The following is a 20,683-nucleotide window of genomic DNA, read 5'->3' on the forward strand; positions in this document are numbered from 1 at the left end:
AATCACTGTGGAATAGCTCATAAGAATACTAAGCTGAGAAGCAGGCTCTGTCCCAGTGAGGACGCTAATGCCAAGAAGAAGAAGAAGATAGTGTCTGTATGGAATATCGTAGAACCTACTTTTTAAACAATTATATATTTACCAGAACTCAAGAATTTTACTTGGTCCATTCTGATTGAACGCATTTTTGAATTTTTCCGGTCTTCAATGCCCTGACCCAACAAAACTTAAGTTTTAAAGCTATCCAATGTCACTGATTTCAGAATTGAAGATATGGAATGTTGAAGAATTTAAGATATTAGTAAGAAACAAAAACTACTCATTAAACTTTAACACTTCACTTCACTTTTGTAAAAGGAAGAAAAGGTCGAGCACTCGACAATAGAGAAGTCTTTAAATCGCAAACGAAATAGGCTTATCTGTCAAGATAAGCAACATATTAGAGTTCAAAGGTATTTGCCCGCCTTACTAGTGATTTTGAGTATTTTATTTTTCCTTTTGCAAAAGTGAAGTGAGGTTTCTAAGTTCAATTAGTAGTTTTTCTTTTTTAAACATACTCTAATATTCCCTTCCATAAAATTTAAAAAAAAGTGTAAGGTATTAATGTTAAAGGATGTTGGTTCCCTGCATATCTTAGAGATATGAATCCACATTGACCATGCAACCATTAAATGATTGTTATTTCCTATGAAATTGTTCAGTCAGAGTGGTAAATGACTGGACATTGCGTACCGTTGGCACTTCGGGTACCTGCAGGTATAAAATAGACCCCATTTGTGGACTCTTATCCAGTAACTATCCCTACTATCCAGCGATGCCGCTTGTTGAACGAGTAACCATAGGGAAGATCGGGTAACCAACCCCGGTGGGACCTTGGTCGTATGCTGAGGAGCTATTTCTTCTGAGAGTGTAGCTCATCAGAGCGTCTGTTCTCCATGTTATGTATGTATACACGCTCAAAAAAGAGTTCTGGAAAACATGAACTGTCAAAAATACCCCATGAACTATCATAATGTTTACATGAACGTTCTCGGAACTAGGCAACGCGTTCACATAAACATGATCTAGTATTTTTGCTTGTTGACGAGTTCACGTCTGCTGTTCACGGATACGAGAACGGATTTTTTTCTGTGTAGGTTATGTTTATGTGTATGTTTTTTTATATAACATTAAAAACGCAAAACAAAACTGAGTACTTACCCGTAACTTTTCAAGTAACTTGTTAACGAAATCAATTCGAGCTGACAGTGTAGGTTGTCTCATCAAGATATCATCAAGTTTATCATTCTGAAGACACGATTTTACTTTCATACGCTGTGATGCATGTTGCTCCAGTATATTTTTATTACACAGAATGTCCTTCTGAATGACCGCAATAGCACTGGACAGTTCAGCCAAACGTGACTTGCATAACTGTAGTTGTGATAGACATCTGTCTTGATCTTTTTCTTCAAGAGTATTCCAAAAAAGATCTGCTTCCTCTTGAATTTCATGATAAAGCACGTTTCTAATAGCAATCTCAGATTCCATCATTTTTTCAAGTTCGAGTAATTTTTGATTCAAGTCATCAATGTTTACATGGAATATTGGTGTTTTACTGAATTGTTGTTCAGTCTGATCCAACCATCTATTAATTCGATGTAGGCTTTCGTGATATGCTGTACGATGCTGATGATTTTGATGAAGGTAAGTCTCACGGTTCTTTAATTCCTGTGGGATCTTATTTCTGAACTGTTGTGCAATTTCAATTTTTACTTCGAGTTCAGCTGGATATTTGGTTTTAAAATGCGGTTTATTAAGAAGATTTTCTAATTGAGCTATTTTCGCTCGTGCTTCATCGCTCAACTTTGCATGCGAGGCTATAAGCTCTGCTGACACATTCAGTTGTTCACTATACAACGGGCGAGATTCAATCATATCTATGTTGCTTTGGAACCAATCAATAAGACAAGAATACTCCAGCAACAGTGAATTATGATACTGTTGTTCTTTTTTATACTTATCATGATCGATTATCACGTTTCGCTTAATAGAGTCCAACTGGGATTTCAATGAATGAAGTTGATCCATTATATTGTGACGATCTAAATCAGTTCCTTCGTTTGCAATCAATCGTCCTTTTTCTGTCGCCACATCAAGCATTTTATTGCAATTGTCAATTTGAAGAAGAATGTCTTCGTATTTATGCAGTCTATTTTCAATGTCTGGTGAAAAATGACCAACTTCGTTGAAATCTGTGTTGATTTTTGACAAAGTTTTGACGACATCATTTATAGATCCAATGAATTGATCTTTCATGTTCAATATTGATTTCAGGCGTCTCAACTGTTCCTCTATTGTAATTATCATTTCTTCCAGTTTCGATGTATTTTCTCGTAGTTGTGGAATATTGGTCAGAAGAATTGAGTTTAGGTCCAACCGTTTCTCTTTTAATCCGGCTAACATTGTTTCGTACGATATCAAGAAATCATGAATGAAGTCGATTTTACTGATAACTGGTTTGTTCATATCACGTATCTGATTTTGAGTTTGAGCTAAAAACTCTTCACATTTTTTTATTTTATCCAGCGCTTCCTTATATTCGTTAATATGACTCTCAATTTTCTCGAGCTTAGATGAAAGAATATTATGAAGGTTATTCCACTTATCGTGTGCTGTTTTGACTTGAACATTGATGTTATTTTTATCAATTTCATTCAAGGTGGGTATAATAGCATTTCTATGCTCATCGAGTTCTTTCAAACAATTTTTTGTGATTTCACTCTCATTCATTGACTTTTTGATTTTTTCAAACTGTTCATTTAGAATATCCAAACTGGTAACTCTGACATTGATTGATGCAATGGATTCAGCTTCAGCTAACCAAGCGTTAAATCGTTGTTTATTATTTTCAAAATCCAAACGCTTCATTCGTTCTCGTTCCATGAAGTCAATTTTCCTTGAACAACTTTCGATCAATTCATTTAATTTGTTTTTTATTTCTTGAACGTCCTGTGATAACTTTTTCTGTCCGTCAATGTCACAGTCCTTCATAATTTCATTTACTTGACTGATCAAATCTTTAAACGCTCTTTCCTCAAACTCTCGTATGGTTACTTCATGTCGCTTGCACAAGTTTATTTCTGACATAACGTTGGACGCCACAAGCGGAAGTTGCTCAGAGATTCTATTTATATCGTTTAGCTTTGATGTTATCCATGAACGTGTCATCTCAAAATTATTTTGCATATTCTTTCTACAGAGAATTTCATCTGAAATTTTCTCGATTTCTCGGCGAATATTGTCGTGCAGAGTATTAAGCTCCTTGGAAAGCAATTTGAAGTCTTCTTCTAACGGTTGCTTTTCATTGCTCTCTAAATCATTCTGGATACTAAAAAATCGTTTACCAATCGCATCTGTTAATGATTGCCTACTTTCCAATTCTTTTAATAGAGATTTGAAAGTTTGTTGATGCGTTTCAGCTGATTTTGCTTCAAAACCAAGAGTATACGGTGTTTTGAAGAAATCCTTCGTTTCGTGAACCCACTGCCGCACAGAATCAATGTCGGAGACAATCTTCATATAAGCTTTGTTTGTTGAATCCATCATTTCGTACTTTCGAGTCAATCGTTTACCTATATCATTGAACCTTCGTTCAACCGATTTCATTTGCTCATTCACTTGTTGTGCATCCAAGTTACTAACAATTTCAATTACAATGGATGCTTGATGTTTGTAGTTTTTCAAATTGTCACTATCATCCTTAAGTATTTTTTGAATGTTGATCACTTTATCGAGCCTTTGCTTGCAATTTAAGCCACATCCTTTTTCCAGATGATCAATTTGATTGCTGATGGCATCCAACCACTGTTGTGTATCTTCATAGCATTTTTTGTATCGTTCAATATTGGACTGATTGGCAGATTTTTTATTAATCACGTTTTTAAGCTGTTCTTCGAGGCCATCAAGTTTATCAATCAGCTCGTTATCAACAGGGACGATTTCATCTTTCCTTATAATGATGTTCCTCAATAACTCATTCATTTGCTTAATGTCCTGTTCTGCAGATTCAGTTCGAAATTTGGATGGCTTACATGACCATTCATTTACTATTGCCGTCTGCTTATCAATCCATTGCTCCAGTTCAATTTTTTGCTTATGATGTCGTTCACAATCGTTTACTGCAGACACTAAATCTGTTATCCATGTTTGAACCTATTAAAAAAAAAATCAAGACCAAAATTACGTGAGTATCAAATTTTCAAACAGTTTAATGAAAATTTACCTCATCAATAATATCTTCTAATCGTGCACGTACAATAAGCTCTTTTTCAGGAATCACTTGATGGGCACTCTCGATGGGTGAACTGGGTCGGCTAATGCTTGCAGTTGCAGCTTCACATGCTTGAACAGCATGAATCAATCGACTCTTTTCAACTTGTAGTTTGTTATGAATGTTTTGGGCTGTTTCAAGCTGTTGCTTAACCATCATCAAATCAGTAGCATCAATCTGTTTGCCCTTTTCCACTTCAGGTTCGACTTCGTCAAGGTTCTTCGTTATATCATCAAGAGTGTCTTCGTATTCTTGGAACTTATGAAGAGAATCGTATAGTCGGTTTTTAATTTGTACCGAAGTATTCAACAGTGAGTTATAACTGTCTTGAATGTTTTTCATCTGATTCTCTAATCGGCTTCTGATATTAGGAGAAAAAGACACATATCTTTCAATTTGACTTTGTGCCTTTATGTTGAAATCATCAATGTTCATTTGATATCGTTGAATGGCGTCCAATAGCTTTTCATGTTGTTCAATCTGTTCTAATGTTTGTTCTCGATTGTGAATGTATAATGAATTATGTGCCATGAGTTGGAATGAGATTTGAAGTAGCCATTTTTCGATTTCTTGCAACGTCTGAAAGTACGTCATCTGATCATGTAGCTCCATTTCCAACTTCTGTATGTTATAAGCACATTTTTCATTCAACTTGTCATTTCTTTTCTTCAAACTTAATATTTTATCAGTTTCGATGGCACTTCTACCAGACTCAAATAAATCTGCAGCTTCATGTTGAATACTATCCAAGTCAGTTGTCTTGAATGTTATTTCAGTAAGCATGTGCTTAACTTTCTCCAATACCATTTTGAGCTCGCTTATTTCTCCAAGAGTTACCGGCAACATTTCTAAAGAATTTTCAGTCGCTGACATCCAATCTGTTAACTGTTTTTTCTTTTCTTCGTACTGTTCTAAACGATTATATTTGGAGATTAAATCGTTTAGAGTGTTATTTATATCCATAATAATGATATCCAATTGTTCACGCTGCTCAGTTATTGTTTGAAACATGTTTGTTTGTTTATCTTCAGAATACATGTAAGATGATTTTGTAAACGATTCTTGTAGCATTTCGAAGAGTTTTTGACCTTGTGGAATAGTATTTGAAAGCGATTGTATAACAAGTATTTTATTTTTAGCGCTAGCAATGTCATCAGATGTTGAGTACTGTGAATCAATGATAGCTCGCTTTGCTTCATCAATCCATTTTTGCATTTCGTCTTTGAAGTATATAAATTCTGTTTGACTTACAACGTTTCTTTCCAGTTTTGAAATTAATCCTGAAAGGCAAAAAATAAAACAGATAGAAGCTCATACGATTTTATGATTATATAAACATTTAACAGATAGACTTGGGCATCAGTTACTTACCTTGCAAATTCGCTAATAGTGCTGAATAACTTTTTTGAAGTTCAACGGTACGGTCCCGAACTATGGAACATGCACATTTTTCCATTAATGTTTCGCAGATATCATTTAATTCTTCAAAGGAGTTTTTCTTGGTCACAATTAAATTGAAGATATGCTGATAATGTTGCGCAGGTTTCGATTGTATATTAGATGGTTTGTGATACATTCGATGAATCATAAAAGGTAAAGAGGATACATGCTCATGTTAGTTACTTTTCGTTTCAATTTATATCAAATATGTATATTTACCTTTAGTTCTCTGAGACTATTTTCTTGTTCTCCAACGTTTTCGGCACTAAATGAAGATATTTTGCCTTCATACTCCATGACGAAAGAAGTGATGTCGTCAGTTTTTTCTATATAACTTTCCCAAGTAGCGAGTACATCCGTCAGTTCTTGATTGACAGTTTTTGTCAAAGTTTCTATGTCTTCCCAATCTGACTTGGCTTGCAACAGTTCTTGCTTTATTGAATTATGACCTTCTTGACTTACAATTTGCAGCAGCGCAGATCCAAGATCTTGAGCACTCTCAAGCAGAATTTTTCCTTCAGTGAATGACAGCTGTATTTCTTTTAATCGGCCTAGTTGTTCAATTATATGATTTTTATCGCCATGATAATCCGTCAGTCTCTCAGTATTCAGCCTAGTTGTTTTCATCCATTCATATAGCTCTTGAAGCCCTTGTTTGAATTTTTCATAGTTATTAACCTGGTTTTCCAAGCACTCTATCTCGATGTTCAGTTTTGATATCAATTCATCGTAATCTTGAAGAAGTTGTGTTATTTTGTCGTTTTTGATATTGTTGGAACCGGCAATTTTTTCTTTTATTTTATTAGTTGTCTCATTATAATTCCCTGTTTCTCGTTGAATAGTTCGATACTTTTCTAACGCAATTCTTGTATCAGACAAATCGTTAAGAGTCGTGCTCTCATTAATTCTACCATTAGCTTCTTCGATCCATTCCGATAGAACTCTAGAAAGTTTTCCGATATCTTCTAGAAGTGTTAAGCGATTCATCAGTTTTTGACGGTTTTCATTGATATCTACCATCAAGGACTCATAATCTGTTTTGATGTTTTCGGTATCTTCGGCAATTTTAGAGGCACCGTTGGATTCCGTATTCAGAACTATTTTTTCTTTGAGCTCAAATAAATAACGTAATTTGTTCTGTCCTTGTTCGAGGTTTTGACGAATTCCTTTTATAATATTCAACTTTGATTCAGTTTCTGTTACAGTTTGTGGAATAGTGTCACATTCATTAATCTTTTCATGCATTCTATCTAGCCAGTCATGGCATTCACCATAGAGCGTATTATGCTGTTGGTGCTCTTGATAATGCTGCTCTAGTCGTCGCATTGTTTCCTTCGCAATGGATAATAGCACATTGTATTTGGTTGTTAGCTGAGTGACACCATTGCTCACTCGAGTGTCGGCACAAATGTCTAGGAGAATTTGAGCTTTCATGTTCAAATTATCCAGCTCACGTTGCCAATCGAACAAGGTTTGAAGTTTAGTCTGAAACTCTTCCAATACGCATTTTTTCTCTTCAAGACTACTCTGCATTTTGTTGTATTTTTGCATCTCATCTTCGATGTTGTCCAACCATTTTTGAGCGATTTTATACTGGTCGTCATATTCTGTCCATCGTACGATACCATTTTCCAGAGATGTTCCAATTTTTTTCAGAGCTAGACAATAGTTATCGAATTCTTCCTGAAGAATAGCTACTTCTTTTTCTATCGCCTCACATTCTTCCGAGTCTACCATTTGGCATGCTATTTCAGCTTGCTTTAAAGCTTTCTCAAGCTTTTTTTGGCCAACAGGAGCATCGCTTTCGAGAACCTTCAGCTGCGTCATTTTTGACACCAATGAATCTCTATCACCTTTATAGTCAGTACATTTATTGAGATTTTCCTTAGCGTTTCGAATCCATGCGGCAAATTCATTACTCGAGTCAATAAATGCCTGATGAAGTTCTACAGTTTCTTTTTGTTTAGCAAAAACCTCTTTGGCCTGCTTGCTAAGGTTTTCATACTTGTGTGAAATTTCAGATGCTGGAGATGTTTGATGAAGATCTGATGCTTTATTTGCAACTGATTGGATCATTGGTTCAAACGAAACTATATCCTGAACTATATCATTAGCTTGACGTAAATTTGCTCTTCTTTCATTCAAGCCACTACTTATGCTTGTAGGTGTACCAGTCTTGAACCTAACAACTTTTTGCTCGCTAACCCTTTGAAGTTTTGATTCTCGATCCTGAATCCATTTTTGAAGATGATTATAACTTGAGCTGTAATCGGCCCATTGGAGCAAACTTGTCTCTAAACAAACTTTAGCGTTAGACATCTTTTTCACCAACCTATCCCAATTAGTTTGAATCTCTTTAAGCTCTGTGTTAATTACTTCTTTACCATCGGATTTAGTATTCTTCACTACTTTTTCTCCGGTGTTAACAGTATTGTTCACAAGATTTTGTGCCTGATCACGTTGTTGAATAAGCTCTATTATTTTTTCCAAGCGTTTTTCTAAGTTCTCTTTGCTAGCATTCTCTACATTGTCAGTCGAAAACCTAACAATTTCTTTAGCATTTTCAATCCAAGCGTTGGCCTTTTGCAAGTACTCTTTATAATCTTTGTGAAGATCATAGTTTGTTTCAACCTTTTTAAGAACGTCTTTGGCAATATTAATTTGAACTTGATATCGAGAATTAAGATGCCTCAATTGATTACCAATGTAAGAATCTAAATGTGATTGTAGTAGTGGAGCGGCAAAAGCATTAAATTTATCAATTTCTGATTGGCCTTTATTTAACCGCTCCACCAGTTCACGCATATCGTTTACTTGCTTCTCCTTTTCCTGCAAATTAGAGGACATAGCTAACTTGTTGTTTTTCACTATTATATCGATTTGCTGCAACCATTCTGACAAGCGCTCGTATTCTTCTTTATATTCCCGAAGCATTGAAATAGTTTTCTCAAGATTTCGTTTCTGCTCACTTATTTCTTTGAACAAATTGCTAAAGCTATTTTTCAACCCATCAATATCACTTTTGATTAATTCTTTACCCTTAGTGGAAGTTGATGCCATCACTACTTCCCCAGTGTGAACTAAATGTTCCACTAGTAGTTCTCCTTGAGCTTTTTTGTTCATGAGGGAGTCCAAAGGGGCAATTGCATTGTCAATTGATAATTTGTCACTTAGAGATTGCTGTTTCACACATGGTAACTTCTCACGTGCTCTGTTTATCCAATTTAATAAGTCGTCGTATGCTTCTTTATATAATCGATGATCACGATATTGGTCTTCTCTTTCAGTCAGTAGTTTCTTAATTTGATCAGCAACATAATCGAATTTACCAAGGATTTGTTGTGCAGTGCTCGCTGCTTGAGTTTGTTGACCCAGACTACACATTTCCACTACTTTCTGTTTTAATGGCTCTATTTCGATACGCTGAACACGTATTTTTTCTTCACTATTTTTAATTCTATCCAATTGGGCGCGCTTTTCGGCCATTGTTGGCTGAAATTCAGAATATATCTTAAATTCGTTTTCCATGCACTCAATATTTTTGCGAAGATCATTTATCTGATCTAGAAATCCGGACCATTGATTGATAGCTTCATCTAAATTAGATTTCACGTCCACCATTTTCATGGTTAATGCAGACCATTCTTCTTGTAGAGCGGAGACTGATTTATTGATTACTTCATGACCAGTTGATGTGGTACAAGTAAGTACTTGTTGTGCTAAATCCATTAAGTTCTGAATCTTTGAAGTTCCTTCATCTTTATTAACGATAAAGTCTTGAATTAACTTTAATTTACTTTGCAACTCTTTTTCAGAAGTAGTGCTTTGGTCAGCACAAAAATTGAGTTTCTCTTTCATACTGTTCAGCCAATCCTTGCAATTGGATATCTGTGATTCCAACTCTTGATGATTTATTACATATTGTTGCCACCTTGTAGTCAACTCTTTGACACGATTAGATGTTTGTTGGTACTTGATAGCTAATTCAGATATTTGAGAATTTCTGCTACTGAGATAACCCCTATAAAGTAGTTGGGCTTTTTCAGTAAAACTATCGATTTCAAGTTCCTTTGCTTTAACTTCTCCTTGTAAACTCTTCAAATAGTCCAATGTTGCTTTTTTCTCATTGAGAGTAGCTTTAAGATCAATTGAGTGTACTTTTGTATCAACATCTCGAATCCAACTGTTGCAATCAGATCGTTGCTTATCGTAATCATTCCACTCCACAATTTTGGATTGTAGTTTCTCAATTGTTGAATCAACAGCTACCAAAAGTCCTTCCCATTCTTGTTGTGAAATATCTATTTGTAGTCTTATATTAGCCTTCCCCTCATCGCTAGTATCAGGAATAGTCAATTCACCGAGTGCTCTTATCTGTTCAATTCTGTTACTTTCCGCAATGATCGATTTTTTCAATTCATTCAATCGATCCAAATTTGTGAGCAGAGATACTTGATCCAGATCAGTTTCACCCCATAGTTCGATTGTGTTATGATTTGCATCAATATAATCAGAGGTTTCGAGGACCGCTTTACAATACTGACGATGATTACTAACTATCAGCTCATATGCGTTAACAAAATTTTGGCATTTATCGAAGTATTCATTGTATGATTTGTTGACTGCAATGTACACTGTATCTGCTTCTACATCTTCTTGTTTTAAATTATTCAGAAGTTCCTGAATGTTGTTCATCTCCGGTTTATGATTTTTAATATCATTTAACAGGTCTATGTACGCTTGTTGCTGGGCTATTTTTTCATCAAGAGTTGGTTTCAAGTTCATATCACCAATCAAAGAAGAGCCAATACAACTTAACCACTGCTGAATTTGATCAAGCTTTTCTTTAAACCCAGAAAGTTTAGTGGATTTAGCTTCACATTGTTTATGGTACGAAGCAATTTCATCAAAGAGTCTCTCGTATCGTAGCAATAGATCCTGAATCTCTTTCCGCAGCACTTGTTGTCCTTCTGTTGCAGTTGAAGAGTACAGCTTTTCTCCCAAATCTGACACTAAGGTACATTGTACGTTTATTGCATTATGCGTGGTAAGTAAGGCATTAATTGTTTTTATGACTTCTTCTAAATTATTTTGATGATTGCGTTTGCAATCATCAAATGTTTCCTTTATTTGATTTAGTTTGGAAATTGATTCGTCATATTTAGACATATATGTTTTATGTTCTTCATATGCTTGCTCGCATTTTTTTGATAATTCTTTTATAGCATTTTCAACAGACTGCATTCGTGATTTTATTTGCTGCATGTTGATTGAAATTTTCGCATCGCCACTACTTTGTAATAATTCTGATGATTTATCATGTAATGAATCAAAAGACAGATGTTTGTGCTTCAACTTTCCACATAGAGTTTGATACAATTCATGTTGTTCTTGTTTCTCGAGTAAAGTGTTTTTCAATCCATGAGATCGCATATAATCTTCAACTCCTGATAGAAAACTATTGATCTCATCAAGCTCATTTTGATATGCATTCCAAAGCTGAAGTCGTTTTTCTAGTTCAAATTTGGTATCGTTTATAGCATTACTCAAACTTTCAAATTTATGTTGTATTTTTGTCAAGTCCTTTTCCATATTTATTTTGGCACCATATGAAATTATGCCGCTGTTTTCAGTAATCACTTTATTTAGATCTCCAAAACTTTCAATTTTTAATGGAATTACCAACTGAAGTTCCTGTACTTTCTGGAGTTTCTCTTGAACAACTTGCCTGCTGCCGGAAATATCAGACAGCTGTTTCAAATTATTCAAAAGCTCCTCTTGCTCATCAATATGTGATTTTTGAAGCTCATTAAACCTATTAAGCAGCGATAAAGATTGCTCTAAATTAACGACAATATCACTTGAACTCTGTTTTAAAACCTCATATCGCTGAATAATAAACTGCACTTTCGAGGCTACATCATCGTCTTCGGTGACAAAAACATTTGCTGTTTTTTCACTGAGTGAATCAATAACTCTTTTTTGGCCTGAGATTTCTTGTGTCAACGATTTATATTTGAAGAGTTTGGAGCGAATTTCCTGCATTGTATTCCAGCTTTGAGTTTCACTGTTGTCAATTTTTTTCTCAGTAGTATCTAGCCACGATAAAACTTGCTGCAAACTTTCGTGATATGTCGACCATTGTACAGATCGGATGTCAAATTGTTTTTTCACATTGGTTAATGTTGCCATAACATTATCAAATCTTTCTTTTATATCTTTTACATCATTACGTATTGTTTCTCTGCCTTGTGAGCTAGTTTCAGTTAAAACTTTTTCACTCGCCGTAATTAATGCTGGCAAGTAGTTTTCTAATTTCTCTTTCTCAATATTTATGTTTAGCATCATTATTTTATGGGCATTGGGATCCCTTTCTGAGGACAAAAGCTTCACGCTATCATCCATGTTCATAAGCCACCCTCTGCAATCCACCAATCTTTCATCGTAGCTTCCATGATCGTTAACAATGTTTTGCGCACGGTTAACCACTTCCTTGCTCAATACAAGAAGTAGCTGGTATCGATTTATAAGTTGGTTGATATAGAATTTGACTTTTTCAACCCCTGTTTTGCTGAATAATGCTTGAGCATTTGTAACAAAATCATCTACATCCTTTTGTTTATCATTTATTTGTTCCAAGTTGGTGCGATAAACTTGCAATTGGTTTTGTTTTTGCTGAATAGTATCGAAAAGTTTCTGTTCTCTAAATATTGTTTCCATTGATCTGCACCATTTTGTTAGCATTTCTAAATGCTGATCAAATTCTGTCCAGTTTGACCAGCATCGTGTTTGACATTCTATCGTTTCATTCATATATCTATCAAGACTTTCCATATTAGACTTGATTGTGTTTATTTCCTCTTCTGCTACCGAAATTCCCTGAGAGGCGGTGCTACGTTTATTTAAATCGTGACTTTGTAATAATTGATTAAGTAACTCATTTCCTCTTGGCCGTTCTTGTTTTATTCGGTTGAGTGTTTCAATACGTTTATTAATTTCTTGTTTTTCACCTCCTTCGTCGTCACATGCTGTAATTTTATCTTTCTCTTCTGTTATCCACATTTTTAGTTTTCCTAAAACAGTGTTGTATGTATTGTGAGCATTAACGCATTCATTGAGATTGATTAGTAGCTCATTTGATTGTTGGACAATGTTTTGATAAGTGTCTTTTATAGATGTTAAATACGTCTCTAAATGTTGGTCATCAGTCAATAAAAGCAAATTTTGCGCTTTATTGCAGACTGAATCGACTAAGGCATTTTGAGAGATTATCTCTTGATGCATAAGTTTATGGTTTTGATACTGAGATCGTTTATCCTGAATATTTGATTTTAGTTCAGCAGTAATTTTCATTGACATTTCAATATCTTTTAACCATTTGGAAAGCTGCTCTTGTTGTAAATTGAATTCACCCAATTGAAGAATGCATTGATCAACCTTTTGTGAAGTCGCTTCTAATTTATCGGAAAATTTATCCCATTGCATTCGCAATTCTAATAGCTTTGTACGAACTATATCACGGCTTTCCGGTGAAGTTTGACTGTATAAATTTTCCCCTCTTGCAATTAACTCTTCAAGAGTGTTTCCATCATCAAGCCGTTTGTATGCTATCTCTTTGAGAATAATCTGCCGATTTTGTAGTGTGGTTAGGTCACCAACCATCTGTTCGAATTCATCCAATGATTTTAAGTGATTTATTATCACATTTAAGAATTCGTCGTATGCTTTATCAAAATCAGCTTGATCAAGAATCACTGCATTTGCTTTATCGATTGCGTCTGTACACAGTTTTAAAACGTTTCGGTATTCATTCTGAACATTATAGGATTTAGCAGATAAATCATTGTTCATTTTAAGTGAATTATATTTCTGAAGTATATTACTGACTTTCACTCCTTGGTCTTCAATTTCTTTATGCAGTGCCTCTAAATGTGTTAAAACATCATTCTTAGGGTTAACTGCTATTTGACAAGACAAATCTCTAATTTTTATTTTGGTTTGATTAAGCATAGTTGAACAATCGTCCAAACTGCGATGCGCAATTGCAATTTGATTTACAAAGTCAGAAAGTTTAGATTTAACCATTCTACATTTTTCAAAGAATTGGATCCAGTTCTTTTTGCATTCTTCAAACGTTTTGAGTAGATCAGAATGTCCGGCTTCAGCCGTCTGAGCTAAAACAATAGTAAATTGGTTATATGCATCGTTTAAACTGTCCAAAACAATGTCTTCTTCTGAAAGAGTGTTATCAATTACTAATAAATGTTCTTCAATTTTTATCCCATTCAAATCGATTTCATTATTGAAAACATCGTTTGTTTGGGACTGAAGCTTCAATAACCAATCACGTGATTTTTCCAATAAGCTATTAAACTGTTCATGATCTTTTACGGCTGTTTCGTAGACAGTCATTCTTTGTTGTAGATGGTTGATAAGTGAAGTATATTGCACACATGTATCATTGATATTTGTGAAGGCATCTGTACTATACAATTTAGCAGATCTTTTTTGAAGTTGTTCAACATTTGTTTTATGATAATTTGCATCTTTGATCAAAGCTTTACAATCAAGCATTGTACTCTTTTTGAGTTGTAGAGTTTCACAAACTGAAGGCATTCCATGAAACATAGTTTTCAAATCATGTAGCCACGTGAGAAGCTGCTCATGACTTTCGTCAATTGTTTTCCTATTAATCATATTTGTTTCCATTTCTTTCATAAGAGAGTTGCATCCATCTAAAACAGAATGATATGCATTTCTTAAAGCTAAGACTTCCATTCTAATTGCTTCACGACATTCGGGATTTACTTCAACATACAAGCTTTCACCTAAGGAACAAGTATCATTGATGGACTGCTCTTGTGCTATTATTTTGGCACGATAGCTCTTCAATTCATCAAGGTCTTTTTCTGATGCTTTATCAAAACAAGCTAATCTTGGTTTAATGTCTTCGATAAAATGTAACTTTTCTTTCAGTAATAGATTGAATTGTTTGTTTTTGGAATTTACATCAGATAACCTGTTCAAAAGGAACGAAAAGTATTTTTCAAACGTATTGAATCTGGTTTGCAACTGATGTACGAGTATCATCGCTCTTGATTCAGGATTGAGAAAATTTATATTATTTGCAACTTCATGAAGTTTTCTCAAATTCGATTCAAATTCTGTCAAAGCTTTATGAGTTCTTTTTGTTTCACTTATTTTATCTTCCAGTAAAGTCAAGTCTATTAAAAGCACTGTTTCCATTTTATGTTTTTTCTCAATTTCTTTCAATCTTTCAATAATTTCCCCTGAGTTACGTTCATATTCCTCCCATAGAGCAATATTGGAATTTAATGCAGATTTTACTTTGTTACACTCCGATTTCAAAAAAGTGAAATTTTTTTGAACTTCTTCTTTTTCTTCTTTTAAATGGGAGACTTTTGACGGGGTCAAGACATTACCAAGAGAAGTAAGTAGCTCAGAGAGACTAATCAAATGACTTTCGTACTCAAATGTTGATTGTTCAATGTCGCTCATTGTAGATTTTTTCATTTCTAAGTTATATTTATCGCTGTTTAATTCAGGCTGGCACCACTTTAGTTTTTCCAATTGTGAAGAAACATTACGATCTATTGCGGAAATTTTATCTTTAAAAGCTTTTTCGACAGCTTTGTTTAATTTGCTATCCACCTCATTAAGGTTATTCATCACCATCCCAAAGCGATGTTCCAAACTGTTGAGCTCTCTAGAAGTAGTAGTCTCTTTAATGGAATCTAATTTTATTTCAGAATTCACTGCCAAATTTTTCAAATCAGTGATTTCAATGCCTACTGAATTTGTAGTATTTCTCAATGTTTGCAGCTTTTCAAGATTTCGTAGCTGCTTATTGACGTCTAGCGTGGCATCGTCACAGCTCATGACATCTTCTCGAATGTTGTACAGTTTTTCAATCATCATTTTAATCCGTTCTTTAAAATTCTTTTCTGTCTCAGCATATTCATTCATTTTTGAATTTAGATCTTCAAAACGTGACTGAATTTTGGCGAACATAGTTTCGACGATTGTTTCTACAGATTCAATAGGCTGTGGTATAAAATTATTGGTAATTTGTTTGTATTCACCAACCAGTTCATGAAAATTTCTTTTACAGACCAGTTGATTAGGTAGTTCGATTTTGAAGTTGTTCAGTTTATGTTCAGTCTCACAAGGATTATCTTCTACACGGTTAAATTGATCATCAGTTGTCTCAAGCCATGATATCATGTCTTGGCCCATTTCTTCAATTTGTTTATACAAGGCCAGTTTATGATTTAGACCATTACTATTCTCGATCAATTGATCCAAATTCAATTTGAAGGCATCATTGTTTTGACGTATAATTTCTAATAGATTCTCACAGTCTAATGGATTGTATTTGCAAAACGATTTGACAATTTCGTTTCCCTTGTTTGAAACTCCGTCAGCATTCTTTTTAATTTTTTTCATTGATTCTGAACTTGTTTTCAACTGGTCTAACTTTTCAATTATAGATTGTTTGTTATGAGCGGTGATACCAGTTGATTTGTTTACAGTAGTTATATTTTTCAGTTCAGCATTGAAAGCCATATTAAATCTGTTAAAATCATTATAATTGTCACGCACATTAATAAATGCATCGATCGTTTCTTCAATATCAAGTTGAATATTATTCAACTCTTTATCGAGAGCTGCAAGAGGCTCTTGAATGTTATTCATTGGAATCCCTTCTTGTTTCATTAGCAATGTTCCTTCGTAATGAATCTGTGCTTTGAATGAACATTCATTACTGAGATCGTTATTCAAAGCTGACAGCTCCTCCAATGAGTCAACTATGTTGCTTAATCTAGCGTTTTTGACAATATTTTTCAATTTATCTGAGATTGAATTTAAGTTTGCAACTATCTTCTGTTGGTTTTCCTGGAAAATAGTTGCTCTCTGTTTAATATCCTTGATTTCATTGGCTTTTGCATCGCAATGACATTTTATCTTTTCAATTTTGTTTTCCAAATCTACAATCAAGGAAATTGCAGAAATTTTGTTCCCTTTTTGATCACGTATATTAACTTTAGGATGAAGCTCAACTGTTGTCATGTCTTGCTTCCAAGAGTGAATATCTTGTTTATAATTCGCCACGTTGTTCATCACTTCCTTCAGCTCATTCTCATCGGCCAAATCATATCTTAATTCGTTGTCATTCATGTGTTCAATTTGATTGTTAAGACCACGATACCAGTGAAGAAATTCTGCCCATTTTTTCAAATACGTGATGTACGACTGCAAATTATCTTCGATATTCTGATAATTGCTAGCTAAAGATGAGTAAGTTTCATCTACTACGGCTGAATCTCCGATAACAGGAGACAGACTGCCATGTTTTATTCCAGAATATATTTCATTGAATGCATCTTGTTTTCCTGCATGTTGTTGTAATAGATAATGTGCTTTTTGAAGTGCTAGATCAATCTCATCAAGCATTGTTTCTTCAATATCTCCAACACTCGTTGTCATTTGGTCCATCCAATTACTAAAATCAATCATTTTTGCATTGAAACTCTGTTGAACTAGAATGCGTTTATAATATTCGTTGATCAGACATCGTACAACATCACTAAGATTTGAAAGTTGATCTTTTGGCTCTTGCAGCTTATTTTTTAATGTAGGAATTCCGTCGTCTAAAATTCCGTTTATTTGGTCAAAAATATGTACTAATGAGATGAGCTTGGCTTGTTGTTCAGAGATCTCATTATTGAAAAGACGTAGCATTTTGATTTTATTGTCCAATTTATCAAGAGGTAAGTGCTCTAAATTTACCGCCGAAAAATCACGTAATTTTCCATTGGCTTCATTGATGAAAATATGAATTTTTTCCAATTCTGTGTCCATTACAGATAGGTTTTGTAAAAGTTTATCGAGCTTTCCCTTCATATGTTGAACATTTTCATGAACATCTGTCACAGCTGCATAGCATTTGTCAACTTCATCTGTTGGATTGATACCATATTTAATGTTCTGACATAATTGCGACAAAGTTTGCAATTCAATAAATGTTTTCTTACATTGTTCATTGAGATCGTTTAGTTTTGATTGAAGCAATGTTGCGTCCTCAAGTGTACAAATTTTATTTTGTTGGGGCAAATTTATCTGTTCAATCCAGAATTTTATTTTACCAATTTCATTGTTGAATTGGTCCCACCTTTGTAAGTCTTGATTTACTTGTTCCTTTTCTACACTAAGGGCGTTGTTTAGTTCAGAAAAAGTAACTTGCAGACGTTGTGCTTCATTTTTGAGACGTTTCATTTCAGTTAAGTTGCCTTCCTTAGAGGCTAAGTCAGAGGCACTTGCGTTGAGAATATCTAATGTTTTAATTTTTTCACATAAAACGTTTTCTAGTTGCGCTGCTTTTTGCAGCCTATCAGCTGGAGTAATTTGCTGTTGCTTAATAGATGCCACCATTTTGGGGTATACATTACCGACCCAATTTTTTAAGTTTTCTAATCTTTGCTTGTATTCATTCCATTTGTCATTATAGTCTGCAAGATAATCTATACGTTTTTCAACAAAGTTTACGGTATTGATCACTCTATTTTGTAGATCAGCTGTTTCTTTTTCTAATAGTTGAATCGCGGTTGGACGAATGAACGATCCCAATTCCCTGCACAGATCATTCAACTGCAGAAATGATTTTGATGATGCTTGTTTCAAGTTCATTGCAAGTTGCTTCTTTGTTTCCAGATCTTGTGTGACACTTGTAGGATCGGTTTGAAGAGGAGTAATGGATCTTAACTCCATCTCAGCAGTATTGAGTAATTTTTCAATATTTCCTTTCTGAGTATTGAAATCGCTCCATGTCTTCTGTACTATACGCAATGTTTTCAACTTTTCTGCAGCTTCATTGTACGTTTCATTCCAGGTAGTTTCCAATGCTTTAGTAGTTTTGCTGACAAACTCTGGTGCATTGGCATTTTTGCTCAAATCTTTTCCCTTTTGAAGCATCTTCATGATGTGTCCTCTTTGATTGTCCAATTCTTTAAGAGAAATGTTCTGTTCTTCGATCATATTATTCACATTTATATAACACTCTGGGGTTGCAGCCTGTTTGCTTTGCATTTTGATTCTGTCTAACAAATTACATATTTCTTCAGTTTCATGGCGATATGTGTAACATTTAGCAAATATTTCTGTTTTAACCATCGTTGTTTCTATAGTTGGTATAAGTGATTTATAGCGAGTGATTAAAGTTTCAATTTTGGTTTGTTCCATTGTTGCTTGTTCTTCATTAGTATGGTTTAACAAGAAATCCAACGTTTTCACCAACCATTTCATGTCCTCTCTCCTGTTATCCGCTTCGAAGCAAATATTCTGTGGAATAAAAATAAATAAATCAGAACATAAAAATATAATTCTTCAGAGATTGACCGGCCTTAGATTGGATGTGTTTGGATGATGAAAGAGAAGAATATTTTTGTTAGAAATAACAAAGAAGACGGGGTGAGCAATTGAATTCATAAGTCAAAATCAAGAATTAATAAATACTTTTTCAACGCAGCATGTAGTTTTTTGAAGCCGTAGGCATGATCAAAAAATATCACAGGTGTTGTATTTGTAAAAAATATTTATTTATTGAAGCTTGGAAAAGTGATGTCTAATCACGATTATTTTTAGCGACGGGGTAAAACCATCCACCCACGTGATAAAAGCGGCCACCGCGATTTTCGTAAAAAAAAATTTGTAATGTATATGTTCTATGAATTCTACATTTAAAGACGTGGAAATTGAATCATTTTTAGGGTAATTAAAAAAACTTAGATATATATTTATCACCACCTTGAGACACTCATATTTTAGAAAATATACGGATTTGGCTTGTATTTTTAACAAAATGGATTTAGTTTTATCTGCATAGTAATGCACAATGTATAGTTGCGGTCTTACCCCATCAACAGTGGTCGGTTTTACTCCGCTCGCGCAATTTTTACAACTATGGCCGTATTTCAAAGCTAAATATTCACAATTCATATCACACATTTATGTTAAAACATGGACAAGGAATTTGTTATGTTTTTACTAAAAATAAAATCAATATGGACGAGCAGAAACTTTGCTTTTTATATTTATTATGAAAAAAAAAAAAACTATGTAAGTAAATGCATCGGAATGTCAAAAATCTTGTGTTTATGGAAAGTGCTTGATGAACTTCTAAGAAAACTGCCATTTTCATGCCAAACTGAGGGTGGTCCGTCTTACCCCGTCTTCCCTTACTGTTTTTTTTCTTCTTGTTAAATGGATCACCCTTAATATGAGGGATTTGGCGAGAAAAATAAATAATAAATCATATAAATAATCATTTTTTCGCAAAAACAAAAACTCTCTTTCACCAGTAGTTACCGTTTTGTTTAAATAGTGTATAAACTGATGGAAGTAATATTTTGAATAGTTGTATTGAAATACAGAAAAGTTTGAGAGGGGTTTCTATGCATCATTTGAAAGCAATTATCTTTTATATGGAAATAATGTTAAAGTTAGTGAGTATCAACTATTTTGTTTGAAACTCTTTGTATAATTTTCGAACGTATACTACTGAAACACTTCTCAAACGACTGGAATACGTGTACCAATAGTGGTTCAAATGATTTCATGTATAATAAATAACTTTTCACTTTATTAACATTTTCTTCCCCTGTAGAAGAAGTTGAAATCTATCGCAACTAAATCATTTACATGCGAAGCTCATTATAATGACATCGCAAAAGACCGTCGTTCCAAGGAGATGTCGCTATAAATGACGTCATTATAAAGATTTGGATGTCATTAAGAAGAATGAAGGAGGAAAACGGTCATAATATGTACTAAAATAATTCAACGAACGCAAAAAAAAAATAATTCAGGTTTCACAGATTTGTGGATTGAAAATTTGATGAATTTGTATATGTA

General features: G+C 34.1%; 1 protein-coding gene across 1 annotated transcript in view; it reads right to left on the reverse strand.

The window, feature by feature from the left end:
- Positions 1-5,675: 5,675 nt before the first annotated feature.
- Positions 5,676-20,683, reverse strand: part of LOC110675257 (nesprin-1-like) — a 65,787-nt gene continuing 50,779 nt past the window's right edge. The window contains exons 8-9 of the mRNA XM_021839705.1: positions 5,972-19,111; positions 5,676-5,837 (exon numbers count right to left, since the gene is read on the reverse strand). Coding sequence (XP_021695397.1) covers positions 5,676-5,837; positions 5,972-19,111 — 13,302 coding nt within the window. The remainder of the gene's footprint in view (positions 5,838-5,971; positions 19,112-20,683) is intronic.

Source organism: Aedes aegypti, chromosome 2 (assembly GCF_002204515.2).
Source record: "Aedes aegypti strain LVP_AGWG chromosome 2, AaegL5.0 Primary Assembly, whole genome shotgun sequence".
NCBI lineage: Eukaryota > Metazoa > Arthropoda > Insecta > Diptera > Culicidae > Aedes > Aedes aegypti.